The sequence below is a fragment of the Microcaecilia unicolor genome, chromosome 9 (assembly GCF_901765095.1).
Source record: "Microcaecilia unicolor chromosome 9, aMicUni1.1, whole genome shotgun sequence".
NCBI classification, from domain to species: Eukaryota; Metazoa; Chordata; class Amphibia; order Gymnophiona; family Siphonopidae; genus Microcaecilia; species Microcaecilia unicolor.
The window spans coordinates 84,598,131-84,615,607 of NC_044039.1; the positions used below are offsets into that span (position 1 = coordinate 84,598,131).

The window sequence follows — 17,477 nt, forward strand, 5'->3', positions numbered from 1 at the left end:
AAACTGTTTCATATATTTTGCAACACCAAGAAGAGTATTAGAGGATGAATAACAGCATGAACTCTAAATTTCTCCACTTCATACAAGATTTTTAATTTTCTGCTATTTACCTTTGTTTCAAACTGGTAATGGGCTATACATTTATGTCCAGTGAATTGCATGGAAGCCAGCAACAGGACCTTTTCTCTTTTGGAATATTAAAATGATTTATTTAGATTAGTCCTTATCTATAGGGCTTTTAGTCCATCAGTTCTACTGCAATGAACACGATAGTCTGACAATTTCTCTCAAATTAACAAATTTTGCTGATGTATGCCAAATTACTATCAGCTGTGGGCTAAGACTTTGTGCAGACAATACTATTAAAGCTTTAATACTGTAGTCAGAACCATCTACAAACATAATCCTGAGGGACAATATTTTACCTGGATACACAGAAATAGGTAAGCTTTGCTAGCAAATAAAACTCAATGAATTAATATCCATAACTGGAAGAGTCTAGGAGTGTCCAGTGCTTCTCAACCTTCTCCCATAGGCACACCCAGCCAATTGAGTTTTCAAGATTACTACAATCAATATGCATGAGATAGATTTGCATACATATAATGCATATTCACTGTGGAAATCCTGAAAATCCAACTGGCTAGGGTGTGCCTCCAGCAGAAGGTTGAGAAGTATTGGTATAGTCAATGATGCCTTAATGGCCTTGCTTAGAGTAATCCCAATTTTACTTTCTTCAGTTAGGAAAAGTAAATATTTCTGTAATCCAATTACTTTAAGATACCATATTTTAAATGAAAATCAATTATGGTTTCCCTTTACTTGCAGGAATATGCAAGTTTTATTTCCAAACCCCAGCCTAAATATCTTAATATAGGTACTGATTCTACATAACAATTTTGACATGAACAATGTGAGTAACACCTTATGAGGAATTGAATGAATGTGTTATGAGAACTGTAAAGGCAGCAGGTTTTAATTTATAACGTGCCACATCACATGAGCCCAAGGCACATTAGTTGTATAGTGTCACTTTATAACTATGATACTTTTTTAAGTATTAACACACAGATCAGATAAAAACAGTACTTACAATTTTGCTTCTGCAGTGATACCTTGCGTTTTCAATTCGCTACAAGATAAGATGATTTAAATTAATGCACAGATAAAGCTGAAGACAAATCTTAAATCCATTTAACACTGCCCTTTGCTTAACCTCACAGGATTCCCAATAAAATAACTCTGAACTATGGATCAAACGTTACCAAAGAAAATCTAGTAGGTTGCTTCAAGAAAAGACTGGCCGCCCACTTAATCAAAAGCTTGACCACAATAGAAAACCAGATGAAATGACGACACTGAGCAATTGCAGACAAGGACACAGGAGTGGCAACAAGTTCTTGAGTGCAAGATAGCAACAGTAATTGACATGGAGCAACTTATAAATTAAATTAAGGATGGAGATCACGTAATGCACTAAGAGACGGATGCAACTGTGCTTCTCTGGTGTTCTCGCACCTTGTCAACTTGAGTAAATACACGTTTGTTCTTTTCTGGTGTAGTTTTCCCTAATACTGTCTGGGCAAATTTGTTACTAAATTCGGGGTGAAATGTCTGGCATAGGTTTGAAAAAAAGAAAGCAAAGTTGTGGGGAGGAGAGGACAAAACGGAGGAGCCTGAAACTCCCATGGTTCCCACGTTTACCGAACTACAGCTCAGCCAATTAACTGCTGCAGTAGGTAAAGCTCTTGAACTATGATTCGAGCAACTTTCTGGGCAAATCGCTTATTTAGAATCTTTACTAGAGGAAACCACTCGCAGAACTGGGGATCTGGAGCAGCAGGTTTCTGCCACTGAGGACGATGCTGTTCGATCTAGCATGAACTTGGGCTGATTTGGAGAGTAAAGTTCAGGAGCATGCAGAGAAGCTGGATGAATTAGAAAATTGTTCCCGACAGGGAAACTTGAGGCTCGTGGGCTTACCGGAGCATTTGCCTGAACAAAATTTGACATCTCTTTTAGAGGGCTGGCTGACCTCTGAATTTGCTCTTTCAGACAACATAGGCTCACTTTGCCTAGAGCGAGCGCACAGGGTGGACATCCTCCAAGATGTTCGACAGAGACCACTAAGTGGTGGTTATCAAAGTTCATAATTACACTCAGAAAACTGAAAATCTCCATGGATTTAAACAAAACAGGGATACGCTCCAAAGAGGGAGCACAGATTAAAACTGTCAGGATTACTCTGTGGCACTACATGAGCGGAAGCAGCATTTTAGCCCCATCTGTTCTGCTTTATATGAAATTAAAATGTGTCTCATGCTTTTGTAACCAGCCATTCTCAAAGTGTATGCGAATGGTAAATGGATATCATATGATTCACTCAGTGTAGGGCAGTGGGTGTGGTATGCTGCGAGCTTGTTTAAGAAAATGCTGTTCTAGTCAGTGAGGAAACCAATATCCCAGCAAAGCTGAACCTTAAAGGTGGTTTGCAATTGTGAACAACCAAGATCAGAATTAGAAAATAAAAGTATTACTTCATTTCCTTTTTTTTTGTTTCATTTCTATTTATTACCTTTAAAGTGGACTAACATAAAACCACACTACTTTATCCAACATATATTATTTTAAAAAATGTTCTAATCAGGAAGATAAAGGAGCTTGAATGGAAATTATTACGGCTGTACCAAATATTCATATTAGATTTGATTCAGCCCTGAATATATTATTCCTATTCGCCCAAATAGTGATGTAAACTTGAATACAAATAATCCGGGGCTCTACTGTGCTAAATCCTACTGAAATACTTGATCACTGATTTGATGTTACTTCTTTTATTATTTATGTTGAAGCTCAATGCCCATTATTTGCATTCAGTATTCAAATTTGACCAAATAATATTTTTCATTATTCATATTTGACCGAATAGTAAGACGTGCTAGTCGGTACAGCTCTAGAATACAAGGTTCCAGGGACATTCGTCCTGGACTGCACTTAATGTTTATGGATAGATTAATGATAAGGCAGAACACCATAAAGAAGAAGAATCTCCACAGGATAACCACTTGGAAACAAAGAGCAGAAGTGGCCAAAAACAGAGACACAATCACAGGTCCAAATGCAATTCCTTTACTAGTAAGTGATCTGACACAGCTGTGTTTCGGGCACAATGCCTGCATCAGGGAGGAGGCCTCAATATAAAGCAGATACCTGTACCTCACTCACAAAATCCAAAAATCAAATCATCCAAAAAACAGATTATGTGAGAAGTAACAATACTGGAGATACATAAAAACAGCTTCTCTCTAGAGAAAATGAATACTCTCCCAGGAAGTCTTGCGCTTGGATCTGTGGTTGCACCTCTGTTTTTGGCCACCTCCTCTCTTTGCTCCCCTTAATGAGGAGAGAAGCCAGTTGTGCTAAAGAAACATCTAGTCCACAGAAGGCTAGACACTGGAGTAATTGGAAAACATTTTTCTGATAGGCACAAAGTCAATCTAGTAGTTGTAGTATCAATCTCTAGTAAAGTTGAGAGAAGAGGACATTTCTCTGGGTAAGTTAACATGATTTTGCTCTGTGCTTTGTGATTTGAAAATTGAGAATAAAACAGAAACTACAGGTTTACTGACAAAGACAGTTTGGATTTACAAAAAGCAAACTTATCTAGTTTCCATAATGTAAAGCCCTTTTCCCCCCATTTTTAAACTTGAACTTTCCGCCAGAAGTAGAAACTTAACTGTCACATCCTACAGCATTAACAGATAGCCTCTAGAAGGCACAGCAGGGCCTAGTTTAGCCTTCATACCCAACCACCCTCCCCAACTCCCGCCCACCCTTAACATCTCTCTTTATTTACAGTCTTAATTTATAGTCAATTATTGTAATTAGCGTAAGAGGGGAGATTTCATTACTTTCTGAGAAGCAGACACTAAATAAAATCACATAATATACCATATAATCTTAAGGCTCTTTATCTTAGTCTAATATCCCTAGTACCTTAACAAGTTTTAAACAATTCAATAGTACTAAGATGCAGACAGCAGTCCAGCAGTGAGAGGGGTGCTATCCAGTCTTTTGCATTGAGCGTCACATGTATGCTTATCTCCCAGTTGGCAAGAGGTTGTATGTGTGTGCGCGATGTAAAGATCTCCTAGCTCTCTCAGAATGAGTCCATTCTCTTGAGGCTAGAGTAGCAGACTTGGAGGAGATGAAGGAAACAGTTACATAGAGGAGACATACAAGGATGTTGCGAAGAAGTCCCACCTACAGTCTCAAAGCCCCTGTGCACTCTTGGAGCAGTGAGGTCTCCTAAAATGAGAGCATCATCCTGATGAAGTATGAATTAATCCTGTAGCTAGGACCGGCCTACTAGAGGATGCAATATCCTCTCGCACACAGGCTGTGTCTCCAGGAGTTTCTGCCCAGGAGGAAAAGGTTATGACAGCTGCTCTAGTTGGTGATTTGATCATTAAGCATCTAGATAGCTGGGTGGCTGGTGGAAGTGAAGACTGCCTGGTCACTTGCCTGCCTGGTGCAAAGATGGTGGACCTCACACGTCACCCTGATAGGATTTTAGATAGTGCTGGGGAGGAGCCAGCTGTCTTGGTACACAGGGGTACCGATGACATAGGAAAATGTGTGAGGGAGGGAGGTTCTGGAAGCCAACTTTAGGCCCTTAGGTAAAAAAAAAAAAGCTGAAATCTAGATCCTCCAGGGTATCATTTTCAGAAATACTCCAGGTTCCATACACAGGACCCAAAAGGCAGGCAGAGCTCTGAAGTCTCAATGCGTGGTTGAGACAATGATGCAAGGATGAGGAATTTAGACTTGCTAAGAACTGGGACAACATTCTGGGAAAGGGGGAGCCTATTCCAAAAGGATGGACTCCACCTTAACCAGGATGGAACCAGGCTGTGGGCACTAAAATTTAAAAAGAGCAGCTCTTAAACTAAAATGGGTGGGGTAGGGGACAGGAAGCTGACAGTTGCCTAGGAGTGCATGTTTCAGTGTGAAGAATGCTTGAATACTACTGAAAATGGGATATTTAGGGTATTCCAAGACAGAGGTTTCAACAATGGTGAAAGAAAGTCAGGAGTGTTTAAAGGGAGGGCAGAGTAAAGGATGCAAATTATCCCTGTGAATTTCTAAGCAGCTTGTAGATGCAAGGAAAAAACAGAAGTTGAAGTATCTATATACAAATGCTAGAAGTCTAAAAAATAAAACGGGACAGTTAAGAGTAAATGGCGCTAAATAAAGAAGTAGATATAATAGGAATCTCTGAGACCTGGTGGAAGGAGGACAATCAATGGGACACTTATCAGGGTACAAACTATATCACAATGACAAGAGTGGATCGAATTGTAGGGAAGATTGACTCAGTCCCCCCTATAGCGCAAACAAAACAAATATTCTACATGAAACAGAGTGGAATCCTTATGGAGTATACTGGTAGGGCTGTACTACCGTCTGCCAGGACAGAACAGACAGACGAACAAATGTTTACTGAAATTAGGAAAGCTGGCAAATTGGGCAACAGTATAATAATGGGTGATTTCAATTACCCTAATACAGACTGGATAAATGTTACATCAGGAAGCGCTAGGGGGTTTAAATTCATAGACATAATAACTGACTGCTTCCTAGAGCAACTGGTCCAGGAACCAACAAGAGGGGGAGCTAATTTTAGATCTAGTCCTTAGTGGAATGAAAGGCATAGTACGAGAGGCAATGGTGTTGAGTCCGCTGGGAAACAGTGATCATAACATGATCAAATTTGAGCGAAGTTACAAAGGAAATCTACTGTAGCAGCATTTAATTTTCAAAATGATGTCTATGATAAAATGAAGAAAAAGGTAAAAAAAAAAAAAAGCTAAAAGGCTCAGCTGCTAAAGTAAATCAGGCATGGACGTTGTTTAAAAATACCATCTTGGAAGCCCAGATCAGATGTATTCCACATGTTTACAATGTAGAAACATGAACGACAGCCAACATGGTTAAAAGGCAACATGAAAGGGGCTATTAGAGCCAAATAAGCATCCTTCAAAAAAAAAAAATGGAAGGACAGAATTTAAAAAAAGAAGAATATCAGTGCTAGAAAGTTAGGTGTAAAGCACTGATAAAGGCTAGAAAAGAATATGAAGAGAAAATTGCCACAGAGGCAAAAAACTCACAGTAACAACATTTTCAGGTACATCAGAAGCAGAAAGCCTGTGAGGGAACCCATAGGAACGCTGGATCACAAAGTAGCAAAAAGTAGCATTCAGGCCATAGCAAAGAGACTGAATTAATTCTTTGCTTCGGTCTTTATGGAAGAAGGTGTAAGAGATATACCTGTACAAGAGATGGTCTTCAAGCATGACGATGCGGAGGACCTGAAAAAATCTCTGTGAGCCCAGAAGACGTACCAAGCTAAACTGACAAATTAAAGAGCAGAAAATCACCTACACTGGATGGTATGCACCCTAGGGTACTGAAAGAACTGAAACATGAAATTACTGTTCTGTTAGTGATCTGTAACCTGTCATTAAAATCACCCTGAAGAATGGAGGGTGGTCAGTGTAACGGAGATTCTTAGAAAGGGCTCCAGGGGTTGATCTGGGAATTACAGACCAGTAAGTCTGATTTCAGTCGTGGGCAAATAGTGGAAACTATTATTAAAAAAAAAAAAACAACGGAACACAGACAAAGTTTAATGGGACAGAGTCACATGGGTTCAGCTAAGGGAAGTCTTGCCTCGATCTGCTTCATTTCTTTGAAGGCATGAATAAACATGTCGATAAAGGTGAGCCAGTTGATGCAGTGTATCTAGATTTTCAGAAAGCTTTTGACAAAGTTCATCATGAGAGAATCCTGAGGAAATTAAAGTCATGGAATAGGAGGCACTGTTCTGTTTGGATTAGGAATTGGTTATTGGTCAGAAAACAGATGGTAGGGTTAAATGGCCCTTTTTCTTAACAGAGGAGAGTATATGGTGAAGTGCCGCAGGGATCTGTACTGGGGCCGGTGCTATTTAACATGTTTATAAATGATCTACAAAACGGAATGACAAGTGAGGTGATTAAATGTGCAGATGACACAAAACTATTCAAAGTTGTTAAAACACATGTGGACTGTAAAAAAATTGTATGAAAAGATCTCAGGAAATTGGAAGAGTGGGCCATCCAAATGGCAGATGAAACTTATCATGGACAAATGCAAAGTGATGTACATTGGGAAGAATAATCCAAATCATACGTTACCTGCTAGGGTCCAGCTTGGGAGTCAACACTCAAGAAAAAGATCTAGGTGTCATTGTAGACAATGCACTGAAATCTTCTGCCCACTATATGGCGGCGGCCAAAAAAGCAAACAGGATGCTAGGAATTATTACAAAAGGGATCATAAATAAGACCAAGAATACTATAATATCTCTGTATCACTCCATGGTGCAACCTCACCTTGAGTATTGTGTTTGATTCTGGTTGCAGTACCTCAAAAAAGATATAGCGGAATTAGAAAAGGTTCAAAGAAAAGTAACTAAAACGACAAAGGAGATGGAATTCCTCTCAAACAAGGAAAGGCGAGAGGAAGAGACTCTTCAGCTTGGAAAAGAGACAGCTGAGGGGAGATATTATTGAGGTCTATAAAATCCTGAGTGGTGTAGAACGGATAAAAGTGAATTGATTTTTTACTCTTTCATAAAGTACAAAGACTAGGGGACACTAAATGAAGTTACATAGAAATACGTTTAAAACAAATAGGAGGAAATATTTTTTCACTCAAAGAATAGTTAAGCTCTGGAACTCGTTGCCAGAGTATGTGGCAACAGTGGTTAGTGTATCTGCAGTTTGGAGAAGTTCCTGGAGGAAAAGTCCATAGTCTGCTATTGAGACAGACATGGGGAAGCCACTGCTTGTCCGCTTGCCCTGGGACTGGTAGCATATAAGGTTGCTACTGTTTGGGTTTCTGCCAGGTACATGAGACCTGGATTGGCCACTGCTGGAAACAAGATACTGGGCTAGATGAACCATTAGTCTGACCCAGTATGACTATTTTTATGTTATGACCAATAGCTAGTCAGCTCTGTACATGTTTGAAAGTTATAGGATTCTTTTGTAATACATCTAGTCGCTGCTACATGCTGAATAGTGCAACCATGTATTTCTGAAATGCAGAAAGAGAGCAAGCAAGTTTTATCTATCCAAGGAAGTACTTCCACCTGGTGGACAAGATGATTTCTAAAGAAAACTTTTTTTTTTTTAATTTAGCACTTCTTTTCAGTAGTAGGTGTTTTCCTGTCTCTAGAGGGCTTATAATCTAAGTTTGTACCCAAGACAATGGAAGTTTACAACACTTGCCCAAAATCCTGAGTATTAGTGGGATTTGAACTGTGAGCTTCCTTGACTCTCTAATCATTAAGTGGCTGCTTCTCCCACATAGTGCATACTGCAGGCTTGTTAAAAGTAGATCACCATCAGCAATGACAAAAACCCCAGCTCACAGGTTTACCAAACTCTGAAAATTTTAAGAACAAATTATACCTTGCTTCAGATGCAGTGCTGGTTTCAAGAGGTACATTTGTGGCTTCTGGCAGCTTCTCCAAGGTTTTAGATGTTTGTGAAAATGAAGGGATTGTAACTTGTAAGACACTTGTATGGATTTCCAGAGAATTCTTTGAAAGGGGGGGGGGGGGGGGGGGGAAGAAAGAAAGTGATTGCTTTTAGATATCATAAAAACAAGAATTTGGTTTTGTTTTGCCAACGCAGCAATGGCTTTTGGATTGCCCAAAATATTTGGCTAATTAATACCAAAAGAAGATAAAAGGTTCCAAAGAATAGATCATGCCACTTAAAGGGAACTCAGGCATTGGAAGGTGATAACCTGTCAATATATAGTTTATCTTATCTACTGTAAGAATGTGCTGGACTATAAGCAGCATCATAAGTTATCACCACCACCACTGCACCTCAAAGCCCTTATGGGTCATTGAAGATGGTGACACGAACCACCCTTCCTGCCCAAGGTCCTCTCTTGTTCTGAATCATGTGTACAATGACATATCTCCCTTCTAATGCTTCAGAGGTCCTTTTACTAAACAGTAGTAAAAGGGGGCACGTACTAGCGTCAGTGAATGTTTTTGACACCCACTGAGGCCCTCTTTTACTGCAGCGGGTAAAAGGCTGTCTTCTTTTCTGGAAAAGAAATGGTCGTGTGGTAAGTGAACCACTTGCCACGTGGCCACTTCAGAGGAAGCACTTACTGCCATCCACTGAGGTGGTGTAAGGGTTCCTGCACTAACCCGGTGGTAACCCGGCGGTAGATCCGGATTGGCACGTACCAAGCCTGTTGCTATGCAACAACCCTTTAGTGAAAGGACCCCTAAGTGAGACTGGCGACATAACCACCGTGCGGAGAAGCCAGGGATTAATTTCTGGCTCAGGTCTTCTGCTCCACTGAATGACCATGGATGCTGCAGAGGCAGCACTCTGAGCCCCTAAGGGAGAGGGAGTCCATCATGCGATGGCAGCACCTAGTTGCTGATTCTAAGTATTCTACTCCTTCCCCACCCCCCTGCAAATGGTATGCCACATCCCTCAAGTCCACTTGGGCTGTGTTCATGGCACTAGTCTATGTTCCAGCTCATGAAGTTGATCCATCACCAGAAATGCAACGATGCCACTAAACAAATGGAAATATTCAACACCGCAAAAGCACACACAGACATTTTAGCTTATTCACAAAGATAAGCTGTTTCTCTGAAAATTAGCTATCTTAAAGTACATGTGTACTTTGCACCACATATTTGGGCAGGTGGTCAAAATAAACAGAACACCTACATCTGAAAACTGAATGTACACATTGGGAATAATTCTATAAAGGTCACCGAAATCTGGATGCCAAAATGCAGGGCGCAGAGCCGAATTCTGTAACAGCATCCAGGTGCCCAGGTTCTGTTTAAGAATAGGGCACAAGTCAGCATTTGAGCACCAGTATTTAGGAGTTAACACTTACGCCATGTAAAAGGGAGGTGTAAATGTTGCACTTTAATGCCTAACATGCCTAACTTATAGTATTCTCTAAGTTTTAAGTGCAAGAGTGGGACCTGCTCATGCTCCGCCCACATATACGCCCCCTGTGCACTATCCCCACCCTCCACGATTCTATAAAGTTGCACACCCGAATTTCTGACTAGTACCCAAGTTATAGAAAAGTGCCAGATGAAGACCTCACTTAATTGTTAAATTAGGTGCCAACTGGCCTTAAGTACCAATAATAGCCCTTAAGTGTTGTTAACTGGCACAAATTCATAGTTATGCATGTGACTGCACTTAGGCCCTATTCTATAAACCAGGGGCGTCCATTCTCAGCCTTCACCAGGTTGGGTTTTCAGGACTTCATAATGAATATGCATGAGTTCTATTTATATACAATGGAGGTAGTGAGTGCAAATAGATCTCATGCATATTCATTGAGAAAATCCTGAAAACTTGACTGGATTGAGGTCCTTGAGGACCGAGGTTGGACAACCCCACTATAAACTTAGAACCTAAACGCTCTAGCACACAAATACAAAAGGGGTGTACCTTGCAATTGCACGTGTAAATTATAGAAAAGGGATGGGACTTGATATACCGCCTTTCTGTGGTTACAATCAAAACGGTTTACATATTACATCTAGGAACTTATTTTGTACCTGGGGCAATGGAGGGTTAAGTGACTTGTCCAGAGTCACAAGGAGCTGCAGTGGAAATAGAACTCAGTCCCCCCATGTTCTCAGGCTGCCGCATTAACCACTAGGCCACTCCTCCATTTATGCATAAAGCTGTCAGCTTGAGGCGTCAGAATTTCCACCAGCCTTTCACATGGCTTAAGTGCTCTCACCTAAAGTTAGGCCCCCACATCTGCAAACATGGAATTTTGTGTGCAATTGCGGTTAAAGCATTGGTGCTTAGCACCCAAACTTCTGACGCCCTTTCTAGAATCTGCTCTTATGCTGGTTGCACACTGAGGGGTCCTTTTACTAAGCTGCGGTAAAAGGGGGTCAGCACTAGTGTCAGCTCATGTTTTTGATGCGTGCCGAGGCTCCCTTTTACAGCAGCGGGTAAAAGGCTGTCTTTTTCATGAAAAGAAATGGCCGTGCGGTAAATGAACTACTTACTGCCACCTATTGAGGAGGCAGTAAGGGCTCCTGAACTAACCAGCACTACAAAAATGGGAGCTCTGGATTGGCATAAGGCAAGCCTGTTGCCTAGTAAAAGGGCCCCTGAGATTACAGAATGCCACTGTGTTCAAGTGGTGAACGTTAAGTGCTAGTATTCCATAACCTTAGCATACAAACAGCACTTATATTTAGGCTAGTTATAGAATGAGGGAGGTGGCATTTTCCTTCCCAGACCGAAACACAGCCCTTTAATTTCAGCTGGATACATAAGAGCAATTTTTAGATCTGCCAACCGTCACTTCTTATCCACATGGTTCTGAAAGCTGTCCTCTAAGAGTATAATTTTATAAGGGCTTGAGTATAAGATACAATTTACCTGTGCAATAAACTCTTACAATAACAGGTTCACAGAAATGTAGCGCCTGCTTTTATTCAATACTTGCACAGAAATTGCTGGGGGTGGCATTAGCACTTCTGCATACTTTAAGGTACATACCTCATATGCTTTTCTTGCCCAAGCATCCTGTTATTTTGTGCAGGGCAATTCTATTAAGTATGCACTACCGATCACACACTGATCACATGTGCAATTCATTAGATTAATGGTAGATATGTGCCTAAGTGTTATTCTGTAAATGTGCCCATACCTCACATAGTGTGTATTTTACAAAGGCAGTATCTGAGCACAGCATGGGCAAGACTTAGCTGCACGGCTGGTATAAATGCTTGCACCTTACTTACAGGTGCACACATTCCTTTATAGCAGGGGTACTCAAAGTCTAGATCAATGTTTCCCAAGTCCAGTCCTGGAGCACCCCTTGCCAATCAGGTTCTCAGGATATCCACAATGAATATGCAAGAAAGAGATCTGTATATAATACAGGCAGTGTATGCAAATCAAGTTCATGTATAGTCGTAGATATCCTGAAAACCTGACTGACCAGGGGCACTCCAGGACCGGACTTGGGAAACACTAGTCTAGACCATGGTCCACAATCCAGACCACAAACCCGATTCCTGTAGACTGCGGCTAAGCCTTAACTTGAAAAAAAAAATGAATCGACAAAATCTGTATTGCCTTTATTACAAAAACTGAGTTTTAGCCCACAAAACAAATTTCAAACTGAATTTAGGCCTAAGAAAGTATTTACTGATCCTAGGACAGAAAACCAGCAGATACTTTTGACACAGTCATGTTTGGGTTGTTGTACAGCAGCCAGGCGGATCAGTAGTGCGGGTAAACTCAATGTCAAAACACAAAATTGGCAGCATCAACAACCCAAGATGGCTGCACCAACACACAGAATCAAAAAATCATCTCAGATGATACCTATGTCAAAAAGTCTCACTTCCATTACCAATACTAAGGCACGTTTAGGTAGACAAGTTAATATTGTGGACCGTGAACAACTCGGCAGTTGAAAAAGTGGACCACTTGACCAAAAGTCTGGAGTACCCCTGCTTTATAGAATAGGCTCATACCAGGCACCCAGTTACAGAATCCTCCTTGCCAATATGTTTAAAGATTTGTCATGGTATCTATATGGAATAAAATGCAATATAAATTGCTTTGTTTGCTTTTCCACTCGTTACAAATATTCTATCCCATTCCCTGTTTTCTATACTACCAACTCTCAAAAGGATTCAAAGCAGTTAACAAAAAGATATTACTTTCTTAATTAAAAGAATTTTAAGGATTCCTGCAACAATATAACTCACCACTATCTCTTCAGGGCTATTTATGTTCAACTCTACCAGGTTTGGTGTCACTATTAATGGAGAAGATAATGGTGTTTTCTCTGCCTCACTTAAACCTCCCAGTAAGGCTGAAAAGGATCCCGAATTCATCTCATCGTTTCCACCATCTTTCACTAAAGAGAAGAGAAATATAGAATAGATCCATGTGCTTGTTAACAGGATAAGATAGGATTTAACACATTGACTAGGGGAGGGAGGACCACTATCTTGTTTCTGACAGTAAACGATTATTGTCATATTAGGAATTCTCAAGAAATATTGGGAATCCCAATGTATGAAAATAGAAACTGCAAAGTAAACATTCCCTCCAAAATATGCACCAGAGAAAATACAGGAAGAGGCCAAATAGAGCCCCTCTAAGCCTCATTAGGATACTATTTCTCCTACACAAAATGTGTTCGTCAACTACAGTTTAAATGCCAGGAAATTAATTGATCAAATTTAACCATGTATTTTAATATGAAAGGTAATTTAAGCTTGTCTATGCATATACTAAGTTTCAGTTCTTAATTCCATACAGAAGTAGTGGAAAAAAAAGCATGTTGTCAAGAATTACAAAAAAACCTTCAGAACCCCTCCCTTACAATCTCTAATTGCTCCTCCACCTCTGAACCATTCCTTCAGCTGTCTCCTCTCTACCCCTCTCTTACCTCCTAGCTTATCTAACCTCTTCCCTTCATATCCTCCAACCCCTATCTTCATATCCAGCACCCAAATCATCATCACTTCTGCACTCTTTGTTTGCCCATGCAAATCTAAGTACTTTCATTTGATGTTCTTTGACATTCTTCCTTTCGATATTCATGTTGCCTGCCTTTTCCTTTCCCTCACTGCAGTGGCTAGGCTAAGAGCGCTCCTTTTCACTGGTCTATACCATTGCATTTCCAAATTCTTACTTAAGGCTGATGACGGCATCAAAGATGTTCAACCTTTTTATCTCATGGTCCACCCCACACATGGTCTAGCATTTTACCTCCCCCACCCACCCACCCACCCCAACTAATAGTTCAGCATGTACCTTCTCTTCCTTCGCCCCACCACCCTCACAAATAGTGAAGCCATTTTAAAGACACAGGGAGAGGTTCAGCGGTAGAGGGCAGGAAAGAGTGGGTATCTTTCCTGCCCACAAGAGACCACCAGGATGTACCAAGGTACGTTCAGGGAGGGCATGCAAACTCATCTATCAGAATTCTCTTTTCCAACATGTCCCCAAGAAAACAAAAAAAAATCAGCTGATAGGGGGTGGAGGGACTTTAGCTGTAAAATGAGATGTGTTAAGAGGAATGATCACCTCCTCTACTTTTCCTGCCTTCACTTGATGTGGCCAGCTTTGCAAACCGCCTGTCTTCCCTGACAGACTCACACAGGATCTCAAAAATCCTGTTATCTTTTTTAGGGTATGGAATAAGAGTCACGGCTTCCTTCTCAGCTGGCAACAGCTTGGTTGTGCTGCTTTCCTTTCTGCCCCAAGTTAATCATACACACCAGGACGAAAAGTAGAGCAAAAAAATTATCTCCCTGCCTTAGAGAAGCTCTCACAGACCTAAAATGGTCAGCGCTCATTTTGCACAAGATGCTGCAGAACAACTTCATTTTTAGGCTCCGTTTTCCAAATATCTTTTTCCATGAAAGAAAGAATTAAAGTAACTCCTGAGAAAACTGACCCCTAAAAAATGAAAAGGCCATCTTAATGTACCAGAATTTGTCCATGCTAGAAGAGATGTTTCTTTGCAGATAGCAGAAGCCGCATGGGCTCTACCACTTTATTTTAACAGATGTTTAAAACCTCTGGTTGGAGTAATAAAAGTGATGTAAAGAATGGATCCTCCCATTTACCCACAATGGGGGGGGGGGGGGGAGGGAGCAGGAAAATATTTTGGTAAGGGGAACTTGCATGGAGAGGGGGGAAGGGAAAAGGGGAAATAGAGCACATAGGATAGAAGGAGGTGGAGAAGGAAGACATGCTGCTCATGGATGGGAGGCGAAGGAAAGGAAAGGGGGACATGCTGCTCATAGTTACTTGCTTTTTTGGAAATATGCATCTTTTTACATTTTTTATTTAGCAGAGTATGGAAGAAAATGCATTTATGTTATTTTTACCAATATTTATATAATCTGGCTTTTTCTTGGGGGGGGGGGGGGGTCAAGGTGACTGTGTGGCACGGTGCAGTGTGGCGCTGTGGTGGGAATGAAGGAGATTATTTGCAGCGGGGATGGGTGGGGATAGGTTAAATTCCTGCAAGGACGGGTTAGATTTCTGTCCCTGTGCAACTCTCTAGTTTAAAAATGTGAGTGATTAAATTCAAATCCAATCCAAATTCCAGCCACTACATCCTCCAAGATGCAAAGACTTCACTTCTTACCTAAAACCAGTTTTCATTCTAGCTAGCTACAAAAATGTTAAAAAAAAAAAAAAAAAAAAAAAAGCTACAAAATCTCCTATTCAACTAGTACAGGATACAGAGTATACAGCAAGAAAAGTTCTCATCGGTAGCATCTCTGGAAAAAATGCATCTGAGCTGCTGGAAAAAGATTAACGTCTTTAGTGTTAAGGCAAGTAGTGATGCATTTTTTTTTAAATCAATTTGAGGGAAATGAAGCAATTGTCATTTTTGTTTTATTTGTTAATTTAATCTATTTTTTCAGCAACTGTACACTGTTTTGGTCTTCATTTTGGGTTGACAAGATGGTATGGAAGTCTTTAATACAAAATTTTTGATAGTGCCTTTATTGAACCAAAGGTAAAGCACACAGAAAAAAAAACACACACACACTTTGTTCACAATAATTTTCCTGAACTACCCTTTAGAAAACAGAAGGGAGTAGGGCTGAACCATGTAGAGTTATACGAGACATTGGAATGTGCACAGATTTTCCTTTGCCCAAAATAGCAACCTATATGAATCTGAAAATGCACTCTCCATTCCAAAACTGCTCTAGCCCCTGCCTCATTCAAATTTCTTCTTGAGCAGACTTCACCTCTCCTCCTTTTCCTCCCACTTATTTGCGCTGGAAGGCTTCATTCTCAGTTAATGTGAATATTTTGAACTCTTGTTGCTTTCTAACTAGCCTAACTTCAGCTAATCATAGTTAACTCTCCTCATTCGCTAGGCATAAGCAATTTTAACTCCCCCCCCCCCCCAACTACTAAGAGTTCACCAAGGCTCATACCATCAACCTAAAATAAAGAAGCCTTCCACTAATGCTGGGCAATACTAAGCAACTGAAGTAAGGAGGGAGGGAGATAGCCATGAAAAAGATATTTTAGGCCAAGGGGAATGAATTTAACCACTTTACCAGTGCAACAGGCAATTAAAACCACTTTATAAAGTACACATCAAAAGCCAGATTACCTTTTTTACCTTGAGCCAGCAGAACCATATCTTGTACTTTCTTGTATCTGTTTAGAGCTTGTCGAAGTTCTTCTATTTTCCGATCCTGCATAAGTACAGAAACACATGTACATGTATCAATCTACAAATTGAGCACAACAGGAATACAATAATAAACTGCATTAAAATTCTCCTATATCTTTAAAGACAAATACAGTTACAGTAGAAGTCCGATGTAATCAATAGAAATAAAACATAGAAAAGAAAATAATACATCTAATCTACCCCACCCTCTTCCTGTGTCATTGGAATGCTTTGATGTTTCACTTATATATGCTGTTATTTATCAACATATGATTATTTCTGATCTGATGAAGAAGGGTTACCTTAGAAAGCTAATCAAAAAAATGTATTAAATTAGTCCAATAAAAAAAGATATCTTTTCTATGTTTTATTTTATTTCTACTGATTACCTTTAAAAGTAGACTAACACGGCTATCACATCACTCTAGTAGAAGTCCAGAAACCTGGACTGCTTGGGGATTGGTCAGTCCCAATTTTTGGATTCTCAGGCAGTACTTGCAAAATTTACGTTTAAGGAAGAATAAAGAGCTGAACAGTCCCCACATAGTGTCTCTCTTCCCCATGCAGCATGTCCTCCCCCTCCCGGCGTCTCCCATCCCCACACAGCATCTCCTCCCCTTTCCAGTGTCTCTGTGTCTCACCTACACCATGCAGTGTCTCCTTCTACTTATAGTATCTCCAGCATCCAGGACCCCTCCCCCATAGCTACACCTCCCCTCCTTCCTTTCATCTCCACTTCCTCTCTGTACGGTTCAGCGTCTTTCTCCCCATACCTGGCTCTGCTAGCTTGCTCTCATTCTCTCACCTGTTCTCGAAGTGTGGTGCAGCAACACCATACTTACAGGCTGCCTCTAGCATGCACAGTGCCTTTCCCCTCTGACCTGTCCCACCCATTCTAATGCAACTTCCTGTTTCCGGAAGAGCAGGACAGGTCAGAAGGGAAAGGCATGGTGCATTCCGGAGGCAGCCTGTGAGTAAGGCTGCTGCTGGTGCTGCAGCACTGAAGACTTCGGGAACAGGTAAAAGTAAGAGCAAGCAGACAGAGCCAGGTGTGGGGGAAAAGATGCCAGACCGTGCAGGGATGGAAGGAAGGAGGGAGGTGTAGCCAGGCAGGGGGGGTGGGGCAGTGGACCTTCATTTACAACTACCATGGCTTTTTAAAA

General features: G+C 40.8%; 1 protein-coding gene across 5 annotated transcripts in view; it reads right to left on the bottom strand.

Moving 5' to 3' along the window:
* Positions 1 to 17,477, bottom strand: part of PPFIBP1 (PPFIA binding protein 1) — a 351,944-nt gene that overhangs the window by 72,898 nt on the left and 261,569 nt on the right. For all 5 annotated transcript variants that reach the window (XM_030215475.1, XM_030215474.1, XM_030215476.1 and 2 more), the window contains 4 exons: positions 16,252 to 16,336; positions 12,860 to 13,011; positions 8,520 to 8,650; positions 1,094 to 1,132 (listed from right to left, as the gene is read on the bottom strand). In XM_030215475.1, the coding sequence (XP_030071335.1) occupies positions 1,094 to 1,132; positions 8,520 to 8,650; positions 12,860 to 13,011; positions 16,252 to 16,336 (407 nt within the window). The remainder of the gene's footprint in view (positions 1 to 1,093; positions 1,133 to 8,519; positions 8,651 to 12,859; positions 13,012 to 16,251; positions 16,337 to 17,477) is intronic.